This window comes from Bubalus bubalis, chromosome X (assembly GCF_019923935.1).
Source record: "Bubalus bubalis isolate 160015118507 breed Murrah chromosome X, NDDB_SH_1, whole genome shotgun sequence".
Taxonomy (NCBI): Eukaryota; Metazoa; Chordata; class Mammalia; order Artiodactyla; family Bovidae; genus Bubalus; species Bubalus bubalis.
Window position 1 is genome coordinate 32,590,021 of NC_059181.1, and position 20,243 is coordinate 32,610,263.

At 36.5% G+C, this 20,243-nt stretch overlaps 1 protein-coding gene and 1 long non-coding RNA gene across 9 annotated transcripts in view; one reads left to right on the forward strand and one right to left on the reverse strand.

Annotated features, from left to right (window-relative positions):
- DMD (dystrophin) overlaps positions 1-20,243 on the reverse strand; it is a 2,402,664-nt gene that overhangs the window by 2,070,849 nt on the left and 311,572 nt on the right. For all 8 annotated transcript variants that reach the window (XM_025277237.3, XM_045164452.1, XM_045164449.1 and 5 more), the window contains exon 2: positions 8,141-8,202. In XM_025277237.3, coding sequence (XP_025133022.3) covers positions 8,141-8,202 — 62 coding nt within the window. The remainder of the gene's footprint in view (positions 1-8,140; positions 8,203-20,243) is intronic.
- Positions 1-20,243, forward strand: part of LOC123331881 — a 46,999-nt gene that overhangs the window by 17,711 nt on the left and 9,045 nt on the right. The gene's annotated exons all lie outside the window — the stretch shown is intronic.

Below are 20,243 nucleotides of genomic sequence, written 5' to 3' on the forward strand. Positions count from 1 at the left end.
TCTTACACATAAAAATTTGCTAATGTCTAATGGAAATAAAAATCAATATTAATATGTAACAATATCCACAATTTACTGATGATATTAAAAATTAGATTATGTCACTCACTAAAATATAACATGTAAAAGGTTTAAAATTTAATGTATTAGAAATCACTTGGAAAGAATCAATTAAAAGTCTTCCTCAACAGTGATTGAGTTTGGGGGTTATTAAACATCCAAAGGTAGGTTAAAGTTTCTGTTGGTATTGCAAGCATTAAATCTCATCTCAAATTTTCAATGAACTCAAAATCCTTTTCTACTTCTCATAAAACCTATCAATTGTATGACGTGTCCCAAGAAAAATGCAGCATTTTGTAGATGGAGTACTTGTCACAATAGTAACAAATATGGAAATATCATGGGGTTTAAAGTCCAGTTTCCTGGCTTCCAGCTTCATCCCTTTCCTTTACCTTGAGTAAGCCACCTAAATCTCATTAGCTCATCCTGAATATTTATCTCATGAGGTCAGTACAGCAACTAACCATGAAAGCATTTCTCAAGAGCATTATTAACATAAGGATATGTTGGAACCAAAAAGTTCCTATTCTTCACTATTTCTGAAATGAGGATTTCTATAGTCTTCTGTACCAATATTCATCTCTCCAAAACAATCATATCAAATAATTCAAGCGCTACCAATGCCTTATATGGGCTTATTATCATGATCCAGAGACTTAGTTCACTGCCATTCAATCTCCCTAGTGACTCTCCAAAACAATCATATCAAATAATTCAAGCGCTACCAATGCCTTATATGGGCTTATTATCATGATCCAGAGACTTAGTTCACTGCCATTCAATCTCCCTAGTGACCTAATTCTTCCTGATACCAACTAGAGCGAGAAACAGAAAGCCAGGAGCATACGGGTTTGTGTCTGTTCATATTTATGGTGAACCTTCCATGACACAGCAGCTCTGCTTTATTACTTCTGATAGTCAGGCCCCTTGTACATGGTGGTGGTTTAGTCCTAATAGGTCATGTCAAGTCATGTCCTACTCTTGTGACCCCTTGGACTATAGCCTACCAGGCTCCTCTGTCCATGGGATTTTCCAGGGAAGAGTACTGAAATGGGTTGCCATTTCCTTCTCCTGGGGATCTTCCCAACTGAGGGATCGAACCCAGGTCTCCTGCATTGCCGGCAGATTCTTTACCGACTGAGCCACCAGGCAAGCCCCTCTTGTATTGTGGATATATAGAGTTTTGCCAAGAAAATGCACTGATCATAACAAACACCCTCTTCCAACAACACAAGAGAAGACTCTACACATGGACATCACCAGATGGTCAACACCGAAATCAGATTGATTATATTCTTTGCAGCCAAAGATGGAGAAGCTCTATACACTCAGCAAAAACAAGACCAGGAGCTGACTGTGGCTCAGACCATGAACTCCTTATTGCCAAATTCAGATTTAAATTGAAGAAAGTAGGGAAAACCACTAGACCATACAGGTATGACCTAAATCAAATCATGATTTGATTATACAGTGGAAGTGAGAAATAGATTTAAGGGTCTGGATCTGATAGAGAGAGTGCCTAATGAACTATGGAATGAGGTTCGTGACATTGTACAGGAGACAGGGATCAAGACCATCCCCATGGAAAAGAAATGCAAAAAAGCAAAATGGCTGTCTGGGGAGGCCTTACAAGTAGCTGTGAAAAGAAGAGAAGCGAAAAGCAAAGGAGCAAAGGAAAGATATAAACATCTGAATGCGGAGTTCCAAAGAATAGCAAGATAAGAAAGCCTTTTTCAGCGATCAATGCAAAGAAATAGAGGAAAACAACAGAATGGGAAATACTAGAGATCTCTTCAAGAAAATTAGAGATACCAAGGGAACATTTCATGCAAAGATGGGCTCGATAAAGGACAGAAATGGTACGGACCTAACAGAAGCAGAAGATATTAAGAAGAGATGGCAAGAATAAACAGAAGAACTGTACAAAAAAGATCTTCACGACCCAGATAATCACGATGGTGTGATCACTGACCTAGAGCCAGACATCCTGGAATGTGAACTCAAGTGGGCCTTAATCACTACGAACAAAGCTAGTGGAGGTGATGGAATTCCAGTTGAGCTCTTTCAAATCCTGAAAGATGATGCTGTGAAAGTGCTTCACTCAATATGCCAGCAAATTTGGAAAACTCAGCAGTGGCCACAGGACTGGAAAAGGTCAGTTTTCATTCCAATCCCAAAGAAAGGCAATGCCAAAGAATGCTCAAACTACTGCACAATTGCACTCATCTCACACGCTAGTAAAGTAATGCTCAAAATTCTCCAAGCCAGGCTTCAGCAATATGTGAATCGTGAACTTCCTGATGTTCAAGCTGGTTTTAGAAAAGGCAGAGGAACCAGAGATCATATTGCCAACATCCGCTGGATCATGGAAAAAGCAAGAGAGTTCCAGAAAAACATCTATTTCTGCTTTATTGACTATGCCAAAGCCTTTGACTGTGTGGATCACAATCAACTGTGGAAAATTCTGAAAGAGATGGGAATACCAGACCATCTGATCTGCCTCTTGAGAAACCTATATGCAGGTTCAGGAAGCAACAGTTAGAACTGGACATGGAACAACAGACTGGTTCCAAATAGGAAAAGGAGTACGTCAAGGCTGTATATTGTCACCCTGCTTATTTAACTTATAGGCAGAGTACATCATGAGAAACGCTGGACTGGAAAAAAAACAAGCTGGAATCAAGATTGCTGGGAGAAATATCAATAACCTCAGATATGCAGATGACACCACCCTTATGGCAGAAAGTGAAGAGGAACTAAAAAGCCTCTTGATGAAAGTGAAAGTGAAGATTAAAAAAGTTGGCTTAAAGCTCAACATTCAGAAAACGAAGATGATGGCATCTGGTCCCATCACTTCATGGGAAATAGATGGGGAAACAGTGGAAACACTGTCAGACTTTATTTTTGGGGGGCTCCAAAATCACTGCAGATGGTGATTGCAGCCATGAAATTAAAGGACGCTTACTCCCTGGAAAAAAAGTTGTGACCAACCTAGATAGCATACTGAAAAGCAGAGATATTACTTTGCCAACAAAGGTTCGTCTAGCCAAGGCTATGGTTTTTTCTGTGGTCATGTACGGATGTGAGAGATGAACTGTGAAGAAGGCTGAGAGCCAAAGAATTGATACTTTTGAACTGTGGTGTTGGAGAAGACTCTTGAGAGTCCCTTGGACTGCAAGGAGATCCAACCAGTCCATTCTAAAGGAGATCAGCCCTGGGATTTCTTTGGAAGGAATGATGCTAAAGCTGAAACTCCAGTACTTTGGCCACTTCATGCAAAGAGTTGACTCATTGGAAAAGACTCTGATGCTGGGAGGGATTGGGGGCAGGAGGAGAAGGGGACGCCAGAGGATGAGATGGCTGGATGGCATCACTGACTCAATGGACGTGAGTCTGGGTGAACTCCGGGAGTTGGTGATGGACAGGGAGGCCTGGCGTGCTGTGATTCATGGGGTTGCAAAGTGTCGGACACGACTGAGCGACTGAACTGAACTGAACTGATAAACTTGTTAATACATATACGTTTAGAACTGACATAGTGGAAAGGTATATACAAATCGTTATCTCTTGCACTGAAACAATGTTTTTCCCCTGTCTCATTATCCTCCTTTTATATAATGAAAGTGTTCAACTAATTTTAAATATATAATATGCTTACTGTGTGTGCCTGAATGTTTGTGTGTTTTTATATGTATGTGTGTGTGTGTGTGCATACTGAGGGCATGGATTGGCATAGAGAGTGTGGCAAGATGATGAAATATAAATATATGCTCTATTCTCTCTGTTCCATCCAAAGAGAGTAGCCAAAACCATCTTCAAGAAAGAAATGAGCAGGCATCCAAAGAAGTGCCTAAATACGCTATTCATTCAATTCAGAAAATATATTACATGATAGCAAAATTGGCAATATTTTGTTTTCTATTTATACCATTTTTAATATATGTTTTCTCATAAAGTAGAACTAGACATATAAGGAAAACAAGACTCAAAGAATTTGAATTTTAGATGTACCTTTCTGAAATGTCTTCAAGTGTGGATATAGTGATTAATCCTAAGGCTCCATGGTACAGAGCTGTGTAAAGAAGTCTTGTTTACTGACTCACAATTTTAGTGTGAATTTATATTGTATCATGTTCATTATTCTGGCAAGATGGTAAATTATGGTGAATTCTTGGGAAAATATGTTGCTTCAGTTGATTGTACCTCATGTTATTGTTATCATGAGAGGGTGTATCAGGTGTTTTTGGCATGGGCATATACATTGCATGGGCTTTCCCTTGTGGCTCAGGAGTAAAGACTCCTCCTGCCATGCAGAAGACATGAGTTCGATCCCTGGGTTGGGAAGATCTCCTGGTGAAGGAAATGGCAATCCATTCCAGTGTTCTTGCCTGGGAAATCCTATGGACAGAGGAGCCTGACAGGCTACAGTCCATGGGGTTTCAAAGAGTTGGACATGACTTAGTGACTAAGCATACACGCACATACATTGTGGCAATGAAGACATATGTGTCAATGAAGACATCATCATATCATAAACCTTTGAGAAGTTCACAGACAAAGTCAATTACACAGTTTTACTTCATATAAGTCTAATACAAAGTTATCTACTACTTTTGGAAAAATTACAGAAAGTGAAGTTAGAAGATGGAAAAAAGTTAATTGCTAAATCCAGCATTGGATCAAACTCATCATATAACTCACTGATAGATGGTTTAAATCTTTCAGTTGATCTAGTAGTAAATATTTTGCCCCACAAATTGCTTTTTCCTCTAATGCAAACATCAAGGGAGTTTTATGACAAAATTCTTGGTGGTCATGATTTCAAAAGTGTACTTTCCTTAAATGATTTTTTGAAAGAACTTGTGTGAATGTGCAAGATGTTTATAATGTGAATTATATTTGTGGTACAGTAAATACTAAACATTTTTTAGGATTATAAAATAGCTATAAATTACAAGAAGAAAACATTTACCTTGAATTAATCTTACCTAGCAATGGCTTTGTGTTTATGTGGTGATAAATATTGTTTGCTTATCTTTATAGAATAGATGTGATAAATCACATTCTAGTAAAAATTTTGGGAATTGAAGGTTAATAGAAGACTTATTTTGAAAAAGAGATAGGGCCTATTTTAAAATGGTACTGGAAAAGTTAAAAAATCAGCTGGATTTACTACAAAGATACGTTAAGCTTCAAATGACACAAAATGATAAGGTTATATTTAATCACATTTTCCCCTTAAACTATCCCTTATGTAGCTTTACAAAATAACCAGAAACTACTTTGCTGTCTCCCTATACTTGACAGATATTATACAAAGGTGTGTATGTGTATACATGCCTAACTGATAACCCTTTACCTCATCATATTCATCTTTATTTTTGTTGTATGTGTTTCTCTCTGTCCAATTTACCACACAGACAGATGATAATGTTTCACTGCTTTTTCTCTCTTTTTAAAGCCTTCCTCAACTTTTCTTTTCATTCAGAATGTCCAATTCTCTTAAATTTAGTATATATTTAATTATTTGTACTACTCACCAAATGTATTTATTATACATATTTGGTGCACTAGTAATGATCAACGGGGTTATAAAGAAAACACACATTCTTGCCATGCTCTCTGATGTTCCTTCCTTTAGAGTCTCTCAATCAGTAGAGTTTGCTTCCTAAAGGTTTCTGAATTCACTCTAACTCAGGGTTGCTTTCTCTGACTACCTAGAGACTACTTAGTGCTACTCCATTTAGCAATTATCCAACATCTCCCAAATATGTATGTTCCATGAGATCAGAAAATTCAACTTTAAACTAATTTGGTGCCTCCCACAGGCCTAGACTTCTGCTCAATTCCAGGTAGCAGTGAAATAAATATATGTCAAATGACATCTCTCACAGCTATGTTTATCTTTTGGTGCCACCGAGTAGCTTAAACTGAATCAATTAGCTTTCTCTTCTCATTATCTTCAAAAGCATCTAGATAAAATTTAGTCATCCAACCTGAAGTCATGGCAAGAAAGAAACCAGGTAACATGGAAATTATCTTTCAGATCTCTAAATGAAAAATCAACACACACACACACACACACACACACACACACACATACTCATATAAATTTTATCTCTAAATAGTTTCCCTCTATCTTTATAAATATATTTATTTATAATCCTGATACCTAGGATATGCCCAAATAGGAAGCTCAGGCATTTAAAAGAATGGTGGCTCTCCTGATCCAACTTTAATAGGTTCAGGGAGAACACTTATAAAATAAAAGAAATAAGTGGGAGTTGAATTTGGGGGCGGGCTATTTGTAAAACAAATAGCAAACACATTCACGTGTGTGATTATTCTACAGCTTTTAAAATATGAGGGCTCCTTAGGGTAGGGGGTGCCTAAGACAGTGCTCACAATTTTTCATGGAATATAAGATATCAAACTATGTTTGTTTATTAGCACATGCATTATGGTAAACAACACTTAGAAATGTGTACAGAGACTGATGATCTATTTAGATTTGTAGGAATGAGAATTAACAATGTCTATCATGTTTACAACCCTTATTAAAATAACTAGTTTAATTCAAACATTCAGAATACATTATTATTATTATTACATACATAATTATTATGAAAAAATCTCTATACGCTTGATTTGTTGATAGATTTGTTTGAAAGCTTTTATCTATTGTCTGCTACAAAGTTCTGAAATTAAGAAAATTTCAATGAGGCCACTAGATATAGCAATTAAACCATACACAGCTATCTGATAAATAGTCTCAGAATTATGAGTTCCTATCCTAAATATTTCTGAGTTTATTTTTCATTTGTATTATTATAATTTGCTCTTTTTATATTATTTGCATGCCACTTAACTTTAAAAAATTTGAGATTTTTAAAACATATTTCATTCTTATGTTTATTAAAGTTCTGTAATAGCAACTTATTAATTACCTCAGCAAGTAAATATAAATGATATTTGATTAGTTAAAATTCAGTAACTTTACTTCTTGCCAATATGCTAAAGAGTACCTGGTCCAATTCTGCCGTCAAATACCACAAAGAATGGATGATTCTCTAAAAACTTTTGAAGTAGTAAAGGGAACACTTTTTAGACTGTATCTTCTAGTAGATTTTTTGGATCTACTGCCAAGATTTTCACAAAGTGAGACAGGCTCAAGAAAAGAGTAATTTATATATATTAAGGGTGTCAGGCATTGTGCTAGAAATTCTTACACAGTGTACCTCTTTTAATCATCACAATAACATGCAAAATAACCATTATCGCCATTTTACTTCTCTTAAAGCCTTGCATATAGGATCCATATTTTAGTAGTTTTATACTTCCATTATCTGTATTTGATGGATTATACAGGTGCGCGCGCACACACACACACAGTAGAAGGATGAGGAAACTGACTTATAAAACATTTGACTGATTTGCCCAATCCACAATTATTAAATATAAATCAAGTCTTTCTAGCCTTGAAACCTACAGCAAACCCCTTATATTTCACTCTTAATGGTAGCTTTCAAGGTAAGAATATTTTACTCTGTGTTCATGTAAAAATTATCTAGAATTGTGCTATTGATCACGAGTTAGTTACATTTGCAAAATAAATAAATATTAGGAGTATGGATTGATGTCTACATATAAAGAGAAGAAGCTTATCATTTGGGGCCAAATAGCCTATTCATTTTTCTTGTACTTTGTAAAGATCAAGAAGGACCAATAAAATGATTGTTTTCAGAACAATAAAGATTTTTCCTATCTTCTTCTAGTGTATGACATATACCAGCTACTTGATGAAGATTGCTGACAAAATCCTCTGGTTACTTATGTTGTTAAAGAAACTAATATTATGAAGAAGAATCAAAGATATGTTTTATCAAATTAAATAGTTTCTCTTTACCACATATTCTGTTGCTTCTGCCTTAATTAAAAGTCAATACAATATTCCCAGATTTGCACAGTTAAAACAAAGACTATGAGAAAAACAATATGGACATTTAAATCACACAGATACAGAGTTCATTCTGAAAAATCAGCATCATGTTTCAATAGAGGAGCAACAAAATATCCTTACCTTAGAAAATTGTGCATTTATCCATTTTGTGAATGTTTTCTTTTGAACATCTTCTCTTTCATCTACAATGTAAAAAGATAAAAGAAAGACAAAGGGATAGTGTTAAGAAGCAACTTTGGATATCACTCATATTTTACAACTGAAATAACTTTCTGTTAATATACATTAGTGTTATTTTATACTTAGTAGTAAATTCACTGATAATGAAATTGAACATGAGTGATGTTGCTACTGAGCATCCAAACTAAAATGAAATCTGAAAAATAATTGATACAGTCCAGTCCATACTCATTCAAATACTATATAAAAGCATTAAAAAAGAGACTATTTATTAATAGTGGTGCTTCCCTGGTGACTCAATGGTTAAGAATCTAATTGCCAATGCAGGAGATGTGGGTTCGACCCTTGAGTCTGGAAGATCCCTTGCAGAAGGAAATGGCAACCCACTCCAGTATCCTTGCCTGGGAAATCCCATGGACAGCAGAGCCTGGCGGGCTATAGTTCATGGGGTCACAAAAGAGTTGGACACAACTTAGTGACTAAACACCAACAAAACAACTATAATGAGTAGATGCTCCAATAGAATCAAAATAAATAATTGTCTGTTGCTGCTAAGTCACTTCAGTCGTGTCCGACTCTGTGTGACCCCAGAGACGGCAGCCCACCAGGCTCCGCCGTCCCTGGGATTCTCCAGGCAAGAACACTGGAGTGGGTTGCCATTTCCTTCTCCAATGCATGAAAGTGAAAAGTGAAAGGGAAGTCGCTCAGTCGTGCCCGATTCTTAGTGACCCCATGGACTGCAGCCCACCAGGCTCCTCCATCCATGGGATTCTCCAGGCAAGAGTACTGTTTTCCCCATTCCCAGTCCATAAGGAAATTATTTTTCCCTCCTTTGTAATACCTGCATACTCTAACACAGGCCCCTAACATAGCCTTTTCCCATTATAGGAGAGGTTTCCTGATGATCAGGAGCATGGCTTGCTTATCTCTGTACCCCAGAACCTAGCATACTGTCTGCACAAATTAAGAGCTCAGAAAATATTTGATCAATATGTGAATACATTAGAGGCAGGGGGATCGTAAAACTACAAAATTTCTAGCACTTCTCTTCATCTAAAAGTCAGGAAATTTCAAATCAAAATGCAAATGATACTCTTCATGGATTATGTATACAAATATACTCAAAGGAAAAATCCCCAAGGACTTCTTACACCAAGAGATTAGGGTGGAAAATTATTAAGAAAGAGCTTCACAGAATTCAAGCTTCTAAAAATTATCTCTTTTTTCCAAAGCTGGAAGTTAGTATTAAGTCCAATGGACAGGAAAATCATCAATTGTGATTTATTAAAATGCTTTTTTGATGCTGAAGCTTATCTTGAAATTACTGTAAATGCAATCATATTAGTCAATGTTGAATAAATGAGTGTATGCGAGAGAGACTTAAAATTGAGACATTTCATATTTTATTTACATGGGTCAAAAGAACCCTTATTAAAATGCCCTCAGGAAACAACCTCATTTGCTCTCATATTATTTTTCAGTAGTCAATCTCCACTGCTTCTGAAAACAGATGATATACAGTAAACAATCACTTTCCTATGACACACGTATCTATGCATTAAGAATGTCTGTTTATCTTTAAAGAGTATTATTAATCCATAAGTAGATATTCTTAAGCAATATAAAAGAGAATAGTGGAAAAATAATAAACCTAAAACCATTTTCCTAGATGAGAAAATGTTATTTAGCATCACAAAATACTCCCTCCTTATTTGTGTTACTCCCACAAGCTACTGTGTATGGTCAAATATCAACATTATTCACACAGTAGAGGATACATGATAGCTATAACATAGAAATCTTTCCTTTGTTGACATGCGTGAATAAATAAAAATAGATACTAATAGCTTTTAAACCTAATCTAGCCTCTTTTGAATATTACTGCCATAAATCTAATACTACTCTTTATAATAATAATAAATAAACAGAATTTCAGATGGTCAAGATTTAACCTTTTTCACGGACTTGCTATAAAGAAGGACATGTCTGTACAGGTCTATTTCTCAATGGCATACACATATATTCACAAAACTTAATAACCTTATTTGAAATTCCACTTATTTTTCCTACATGTTCATATATATCCTATCTGTCAGACATGGGAGAATGAATGAGTCATTTGAAAGCATTCATCCAGAGGTTTTTAAAACATACCCAAACATCTTCACCAAAAGCTGAATATGAGGGTGTTTTGAAGAGATTTGTTCCAGATGCTTTTAAATGAAAAGTGGGTAGTAAAGCAATATTTTTATTGTTTTTGATTATATGTACAAAGAACAATTTTTAGATAGGCCTTGAAGGCAGAAGGGAAACCTTGACATTATGTGCAAAATATGCATTTGCTGTGTAAAAAGCACTAAATGTGAGCTTCATCATATAAACATCTTCACTAAATGTACTCTTGTACCTCTTTTGCTTTTAATGCAAGAAAAATATGCCTTCCATGAATTACCTACTAATGTTTTATTTTTGTATAGTAATATTTATTTTCTTTTAAATGACAAATATTAATAATACTAATTTTATCATTATTATAAGATATAACTACTATCTTATTGTTTACAAAGCTGTTTTACATATACTACTTCAATCAGCCCATATGTAATTTACCATTTTATACATTAAAACTACAAGCTCAGAAGGAATAAAACTGATAGGTGACAGAGATGAACTGCTATAGATTATTTGAAACAAAGTCCATGTCTTTTCACAGTGACCATTATGACTGTATAGATAATATGGACTACTACAAGGTGATTAGAGTCCTAAAAGATGAACATCTTAACACAAATAAAAAATAGTCATGAATTTAGAGCCTTATTTTGAACAACCCAGGGTGTTCCATGTATGTTGTAACCTATGTGAATGACATCCTGGAATTTTAGAGTGAACAACCTGCATGTCTACATGTGTTTATCTAGAAGTGAAAACTGAACCATTTAATGATACCGTATGATTTGTTAATATTTTATATAATAATGTTCTTCTTATATTTGCTAATTAATATTTGTTGTTTCAATTTTTGTCATATATTAGTATGACTAAAATATTTTAACATACAAGGATCACCAAAAGTCATGTGTCTGCACATTACAATCCTCCCCAAACATGAATTTTACTTAGCCACAATAATATTCTGCATTTTATTTTTTTACTTATTTTACCATAAACATCATATGGGCTACCTTTTCCTTTTGTTTGCCATTAGAGATTCCATCATAATGAACATCTTCATGAATTCTTTTCCAACTTCTGCTGTATAACAGTCTTAGAAGAAATTACTGAGTCAACATTATGGAAAATTTGATGGTTTTTACTAAATAATGTCATATTGCTTTCCCAATGGTCATACCAATTTTTAGTGGTATCAGAAAGAGTGAGTTTACACTGTTGATAGCAGATTTTTTGCTTGTATTTTTGGACAAATGTGGTTTTATTAGATACAAAGAGATAGTTGATGCTTGCTATAATTTGAATCTGCTTGATTACTAATTAAACAGAACACAATTTATACATTTATTTATTCTATATGTTTCTACTTTTTCCAAAATACTTATTTATATTCTCTGCTCATGTATATATCGAGCATTTGATAAATAAAATTAATTAGATTGAGGTCATATATTACTAGTGTTTAAACATTTCAAGTCATGGATTCCATTTGATCATCTGATAAAAAAAATAATAATCCTTTTCTACAGAAAAAAATGCCTATACACACATATTTACATACAGGTTCATGAGGTTAACTGACCTCCCTGCCAAAGAGTCTATGAAATCCAAGTTAAAAATCACTATTCTAAATTAAGCTACTTACGCTTAGTCAATGAACAAATATATGTTCTCAAGTGGTCTTTTTTTCAATTTTTGTTTCATTCTTATTATGCTAAAATTTTACATTTGTATATAGTTAAATCTGGGGCTTCCTTGATAGCTCAGCTGGTAAAGAATCCGCGTGCAATGCAAGAGACCCCAGTTCAACACTTAGGTCAGGAAGATCCTCTGGAGAAGGGATAGGCCACCCACTCCAGTATTCTTGGGCTTCCCTGGTGGCCCAGATGGTAAAGAATCTGCCCGCAATGTGGGAGACCTGGGTTTGATCCGTGGTTTGGGAAGATCCCCTGAAAGAGGGCATGGCAACCCACTCCAGTATTCTTATCTGGAGAATCTCCACGGACAGAGGAGCCTGGTGGGCTATAGTCTATAGGGTCGCAAAGAGTTGGACACGACTGTGTGATTAAGCACAGCACAGCATAGTTAAATCTATTTCTACTATAATTTATCATATTACTTAAAATTTGACCATTTTAGGCATGATCACCTATACATTCATAGTTAAAGTTGACACATATAAACCTACATACATAAATCGTTATACAGCTAATAGAGACTATTTTGATACGAGTATGTTGTTGTAATACACAATCTATAGTAGGAGATGTTAACATGAAATCATCAAGAAAGAGGAGAAAAGAATCAAGTGAAAACTGTTTTATCAGGAAGTGACTATATACTCCTATTTAATCATTTCAAGAAACATATATTTTATTTCATTTCCTCTAGGGTTTGTTTATGAGTGATTTTCTTCTACTAATACAAATATGCCTGAGTATAACAATGTGAGAGGCAAGGAAGAAAAATCCCTCTTAGAAAAATTTACATGAAAACTGTTCTGTGGAGATATCAAAGAATGAAGAACTACTAGTTCCTATATTGCAAAAAGTGACCAACATTTTATTTTATTCTCTCTGTGGGGAAAACCCATATAAAATTAGCTTTCTGCCATACACAAAAACTATATTTCATCTCAGAATCAATTAACCCTTTCTAATAAAATCTTTTTATTCAATAAATATGTTCTTTCATATTTTTTTACAATTAGTGTAAAGGGCTTTCACCCTGTTATTAACTTTGATATCCCTGAGACCCTCAATTCCCCCCTGAGACCCTCAATCCCCTATAAAAGTGGGATAATTAAATTGTGATCTTAGTAATTCACAAGAGTGAGTTACTGCACAAAAATGATACTGGGCAAACTGAGAGAACATAAAATTAAGGCACTAGGTCTCAATTTCCATTGTAGAACTTATTAGTTTGGTGGCCTTTATTTGTGAATTGAGGACATTCATTGCTTTTTCACTCATGGAACTGTTGCTAAGATGTCATGAATTCATTTATTTATGCAATAATGTATAGAAAATATTATATACAGAATGCTTAGTATATGGTGGTCACTGTACTAATTATCAAGAAGATAAACAAGACTCCTTTTTTACCAAAGTTCACAGCATAGTAGAAAATGATATATGATGGGTAAATATTAAACATGTTGCATAATTAAGGGTACCTACATTCAAAGGGTACTTCAGGAGTACAAAGAAAGGGATATGTAGCTACATGGATATTAGGGAAGACATTTTCTGGAAGGTGAGGGCTACGTTTAATCTAGAAAGAAGAGCAAAAATAAGGAAAGAAGAAAGGGTGCAAAGGGAAAGATGAATCTTATTGAGAAGATACCAAGGGCAAAGGCAGGGAGATAGGAAACCAAAAGCACATGCTCTCCATTATATGCAATTTTCCTGCACTCTAAAATGGGAAGAAGGGAGCAGAATTGGATGAAATTACAAAGACAGCTGGGAGTAAGACTATGGGTAGTCTCCATGACATGATCCCTTATATGCTACCACATAAGACAACATGAGTGAAATCATTTAAAAAACTGGGTGGAAAAACCCACCCAGTTATAAGAATATCAGAAATTATCCTTATTTCACAGGGCAGTTAATCACAATCTTTGCTAGGAAAACACTTTCTTTTAAATGTTACCGATACTTTCTTGGGTGCTAGTTAATGTTAACTGAAGAGTCTCATCTCTTAAGTTACCCAGAAAATAGAAGTTTAGGAGGAGAAGGAAACATTAAAGTTGAAAACAATTTAGAAATGCACATAGGGAAGAAAAATGAAGGGACATGAGTTTATTTCACCTTAAAGAGAGGACTATTAAGCAATATGGAAGAGCTATCAGAGTCAGTCCATTCTCTGCTTCCACCAAAAATGAGGAAAAAGGAAATGAGAAATGCAGAAGATTAATGGTAAACATTAGATAGGATTATGTGATACTGTGGAACATTATGAAGGAAGGCTCCAAACTCAGGACATATTTAGAAAATTGGTTTACCATGTTATTAATGCTACAAAATGGCAATGCAAAGTGGAGAGTAGACTGGAAATTGGCATGAAAAATGCTTCCATTAAATCTGGGTAATAGCTTTTGATCACAGGACTATAGAACATTGGGCCGAAGGTGACATTCATGGTCATTTTATAACGAGGTGGTCTAAAATAATTAAATTACTGTACAAAGAAGAGAAAAAACAGTGTCAAAAATGTTTCCTTATTTCTCACTTGCTGGACAGTCAGTGTAATACAGTTTCCACTGTTCATCATCCTATAAAAGATTTTCCTAATAACACTGCCTATATCCTTTCTAATTTCTAAGACAGTGATTATCTGGGTTATAGCTGTCTTCCCAAGTGGTAAGCATCGCAAGTGTGACATAGTAGAGCTCAATAAAGGTATTTTCAAGATACTGGAGACCAAATTTACTTTTCAGAACTCTTCTCATTTTTCTTCTGTACAGATACTGATTCTGTTAACTTGTAGAGAGAATTATGGTCCTCCAAAGATGTCCACATCTTAATCCCTAGAATCTGTGAATAAGTTTTGTTAAAATTTAATTGTTTTAAAATAGGCTAAATATAAATTATTTTAAAAGAGAATTATGGTTGCAGATGGAATTAGATGTGCTAACCAGCTCATATTGGACAGCAAGATTTGGGTTATCTGGGTGGGCCCAGCATAATGACAAGTGTCCTTAAGAGGGGGATAGAGAGGCCCAAGAGGGCAAATCAGAGAGATGGCAGAGAGACTTGGCCCAGTGTTGCTGGTTTTGAAGATGGAGGAAGAGGGTCATGAGCTAAAGAACATGAACAGCCTCTAGAAAATGGAAAAGTCAAGGAAACAGAATCTCCCCAGGAGCTGCCAGAAGGCACACAGCTCTGCTGACCCTTCGTGTTAGCCCAACGAGGCCAATTGCAAACTTCTGACCTGAAGTTCCAAAGAACTGTTCGATTATAAATTTGTGTTGTTTTAAGTGGATACATTTGTGGTCATTTTTATAGCAGCAAGAGGAAACTATTACAGCCTTTCCTCTTTAAGACTATCCGTTGAAGTGACACATACATACTGACACCTGCTAGCGGTAGAAATTCCACTGTGTAAAAGAATTAAGTTCCTACCCTTTTGGTCTTACAGCATAGTGAGAGAAACATACCCTAAAATGAAGAGATAGTAGATACACCGATAAGTTCCCAAATACAGAAAATATAGGGCTTTGTCATAAGCCTCTAGGAAGGGAACTAACTTGACAAATCCAGTGCCTCCTTGATGAAGTGACATCTCAGCTGAGTTCTGAATGTTAATCAAGAGTATGGTGGTTTAGTCACTAAGTCTGACTCTTGCAACCCCATGGGCATATCCCACCAGGCTCCTCTGTCCATGGGATTTCCCAGGCAAGAATACCAGCATGGGTTGCCATTTCCTTCTTTCAGGAAATCCACCTTTCCCCTTCAGGGGATCTTCCTGACCCAGGGACTGAACCTGCATCTCCTGCATTGCAGGTGTATTCTTTACCTATTGAGCTTCCAGGGAAGCCCAATCAAGTGTACAGAAGCAAAAAAAAAAGAAAGAAAGAAAAAGATTATAGAAGCATACAAGGTGGAAAAGAACTCAAGACAATAAAAAGAGCAGGTGCAGCTGTTTGTATGTGAGAGATAGTGTGTGGTCCTTTGTGGAACTAGAGAAAGAGGAGGAGGACAAGAGTGGCAGAGATGAGTCTAAAAAAAAAGATAAACAATCAGCCTAATTATAAAGAGCCTTAAACTTTAGCTAGAAGGCAGTTAGAAACTGAACCAGAATTGAAGTAGGGCAATGGCAATATAGGTTTGCTTTTAGAAATGGATTTCACAGTATGGGCAATATGTTAGGAGAGGTTACTGGAATCATCACTGACTCAGTGGACGGGAATGTAAGCAAACTCCAGGAGACAGTGAAGGACAGAGGAGCCTGGCGTGCTGCAATCCATGGGGTCACAAAGAGTCAGACGTGACTGACCGACTGAACAACAACAACTGGAATCAAGGAAACCAATTTAGCTTGCTATAACTAAAATCAATGTGAGAAGGGATGATGGTCTGTATTGATGACTTACAGTGGGACTGCTACTGCTGCTAAGTCGCTTCAGTCGTGTCCGACTCTGTGCGACCCCATAGACAGCAGCCCACCAGGCTCCCCCATCCCTGGGATTCTCCAGGCAAGAACACTGGAGTGGGTTGCCATTTCCTTCTCCAATGCATGAAAGTGAAAAGTGAGGTGAAGTCGCTCAGTTGTGTCCGACTCTTAACGACCCCATGGACTGCAGCCTACCAGGCTCCTCCGTCCATGGGATTTTCCAGGCAAGAGTACTGGAGTGGGTTGCCATTGCCTTCTCCAACAGTGGGACTGGAGAGAGGTAAATACAGGAAAGATGTAATTAATAGGTATTAGTGATAAGATCACTACTTTTTTTTTTTTTTTCTTTTTGGCCACACCATGCAGCTTGTGGAATCTCAGTTCCCCAACCAAGGATCAAGCCAGACCATGACAGTGAAAGCCGCAGAATCCTAACCACTAGGCCAACAGGGAACTCATAGGTATGACTGATAAGAACTAATTATTAATTAGAGGTGGAGGCAGGAAATTTGGGAGAGGTAAAGTCAATGATGTTAAATTACTCAAATTGGAGTCTAGAGTGCTCAGGAAGAGCCCTGGGTCTGTATATATAATGAGAGTATGGGAAGAACTGGGAAATAATGAGTTTGGAGTGTTTTGGGACAAGAAGGATATAGGTGGTAGGTAGTTACATACTGGAACCTAAAGTACAAGAGAGAAATCTGAGTTGAAAATAAAATGTAGGAGTTACAAGGCAACTGGAAGGTAATAACTGAAATCCCTATCAGTTCAGTTGCTCAGTCTTGTCCAACTCTTTGCCACCCCATGGACCACAGCACACCAGGCTTCCCTATCCATCCGTCTAGTGAATGATATGACTAGAAAGAGTGCACAAGCCTTCTGAGCTTCTGAAATATCATTGATTCCTTGTTCACCTTCCAACACAAGGGCTGTCTGCTAATCTGTTCCAGTGACCTGTTCGCCATTCACCCTGGCAGTGTTGGCATTCTCCCAGGGTCCTATCTATCTTTTGTCTCTTCTTGTCTTGTTTTACTATGCTTATTCTTCCTAAGCAAAGTGACTTCCTCTCTCCCTCCCCAACCACCACTATATATTGATACTGATGATACCTAAAGCTATATTTTTCATTTTGATTAATGTCCTAATCTTCACACTGACATAGCTGACTCCTGTTTAGACCTCTATCTAGATGTCCTGCAGGAACTTTAACAATATCATTCATCTTCCCAAATAAATTCACATATCCAACTCGTCCTGCCAATTAATGGCACCATCATCCATCTAGTAATGAAATAAGTAACTCGTGAGTTAATATGCAAGTTTGAAAAATGCTTGTCCTGAGGTTAAAAGCCAGATACAAGGGCCTTCACATTCTGACTCCAAATGCCTTTCTAAACTTAATATTTATCGTGCCTGTTGGCACTCACACACACACACACCCTTTACCCCTCTGCACACATACCTACCAGCTCTACCCGAGCCACACATGCCAAATGTCTCTGTGAATAAGCCACACACTTTCTCACTATAGTCCCTTGTGCATGCAGTCCTTGGAATGTGATCTGAGAACTCTCACTCTTAAGATCAAATTCAAATGTGAAGAACTTTCATAATCACCCTTATCTCCTTGGCAGAAGTCATCAATCAATTCTTCTGATATATATGTACTCTAGTATTTTTCAAACTGTATTATTAGTATAGTAAATAGTTTACACTCTTCTATATAGCATATTACACACCACCAATCACCCTCTATACGTGACCACACTTAGAATGGAGGATCATTATGTCTTTTTAACTCCTGGCACTCAACATGGTATCTTCAAGCAGAAATAGGTTCTTAATAAGAACTGGTTGAACAAACCAAATGATTAACTATTCCATAATTAAATTCTACATCTAATGAGTCCCAGGCTAATGTTTTATTTTTTTGCCACTTTGCCATACTGCTCAAACTGCTCTGTTAATTATACACTTTCTGTCTTCATTTCCAAAAATATCCATTGAGCACCCACTAAGTATAAAATCATGTTTCAATATCTTCTCTCACAATTTGGTATTTGGACTGAAGCACTTATTTTCATCACTATGTGGAATGAAAAATAGAGAATATTTATTGCAAAAAATTTACTTTGATTTTTCTAGGTGAATTACATTCTGGAATATAATGAAATTGCTCTTGACTTCCTCTTGACTGTTGTGGCTTCTAACACAATGTAAGATGCTACAGATGACCTGCCTGACCCTTTACCTCCCCTGAAAATGTTACTTCTTTCTCATGTAGGTCAACTACTTCTTACGGTAGGGAGTTGATGGGTTCAGATAATAATTTGAACAGCTGTGTCAGCTTATATTGCATGAAAGTTCCCTCCCGTCTCCTGGCACTTAATCATAGACTTTATGCTATATTAGCAACCTGGAGTTATGGTCGGAACCTTACATAATCATACCACTGCATATTCATAAAATAACCAATAATACCATACATATTGAAAACTCAATGCAAAAATTGCAAAACTATTTTTTATCATGGTTATAGAATTTACCATGAAATGGGCCTAATAACAATGAAGCTATTGTTATTGTAACAAAGAGAAAACTAGAAATACAAGAGTATACAAAAAGTTAGTTAGGAGAGTTAGTTAGCATGAGTTAGGAGAGTGCCATGTGGTAGGCGGTACAAATTCCATTCTGACACCAAGAATATGTCTCAGCTACAGTAAGGGTCAGTGCTTAAACATGTTTGTTCCAGCATCAAATAGCCTGGCTTCAAACTCCAGCTCCACTTCTCAGTAGCTGTATGACTGTAGGCAAGTTACTTATCTTGTCTGTGCCTCATCACATCATCTGTATCATGAAAATGAAAACCCTGGTACAGAATTGTGAAGATGAAATGTGACAGACCTATGGTGCATAATAATAGTGAAAATTTAAAGAAAAATCAAGAGAGAAAATATTTACAACTTTATTGCTGGTTACACATTTTCAAAAGCAGAGACATTACTTTGCCAACAAAGGTCCGTCTAGTCAAGGCTATGGTTTTTCCAGTGGTCATGTGTGGATGTGAGAGTTGGACTGTGAAGAAAGCTGAGCACTGAAGAATTGATGCTTTTGAACTGTGGTGTTGAAGAAGACTCTTGACAGTCCCTTGGACTGCAAGGAGATCCAACCAGTCCATTCTAAAGGAGATCAGCCCTGGGTGTTCTTTGGAAGGACTGATGCTGAAGCTGAAGGTCCAATACTTTGGCCACCTGATGCAAAGAGTTGACTCATTGGAAAAGACTCTGATGCCTGGAGGGATTGGGGGCAGAGGAGAAGGGGACGACAGAGGATGAGATGGCTGGATGGCATCACTGACTCGATGGACGTGAGTCTGAGTGAACTCCGGGAGTTGGTGATGGACAGGGAGGCCTGGCGTGCTGCGATTCATGGGGTTGCAAAGAGTCAGACATGACTGAGCGACTGAACTGACCTGAACTGATACCATGACTTCTTGTGGGCTGTCTGTATAAATTGCATTACCTTGCAAAATACACACAATTTCTAGGTAGGAGTCATATTAACAGTATGACTCCTACCTAGAAAAGTATTTAGAAATGTGCAGTAATTACAGTCTCCTTGATTTGAAAGATAAGAAAGAATATAAAATCATATTAGTATAAATTACACCCTCTCATGACCCTAAGAATGAAATGTGTTTAGCCATAATGGGAATAATGAATATCTTTGTGGTGCATTATTATTTACAAAGTGA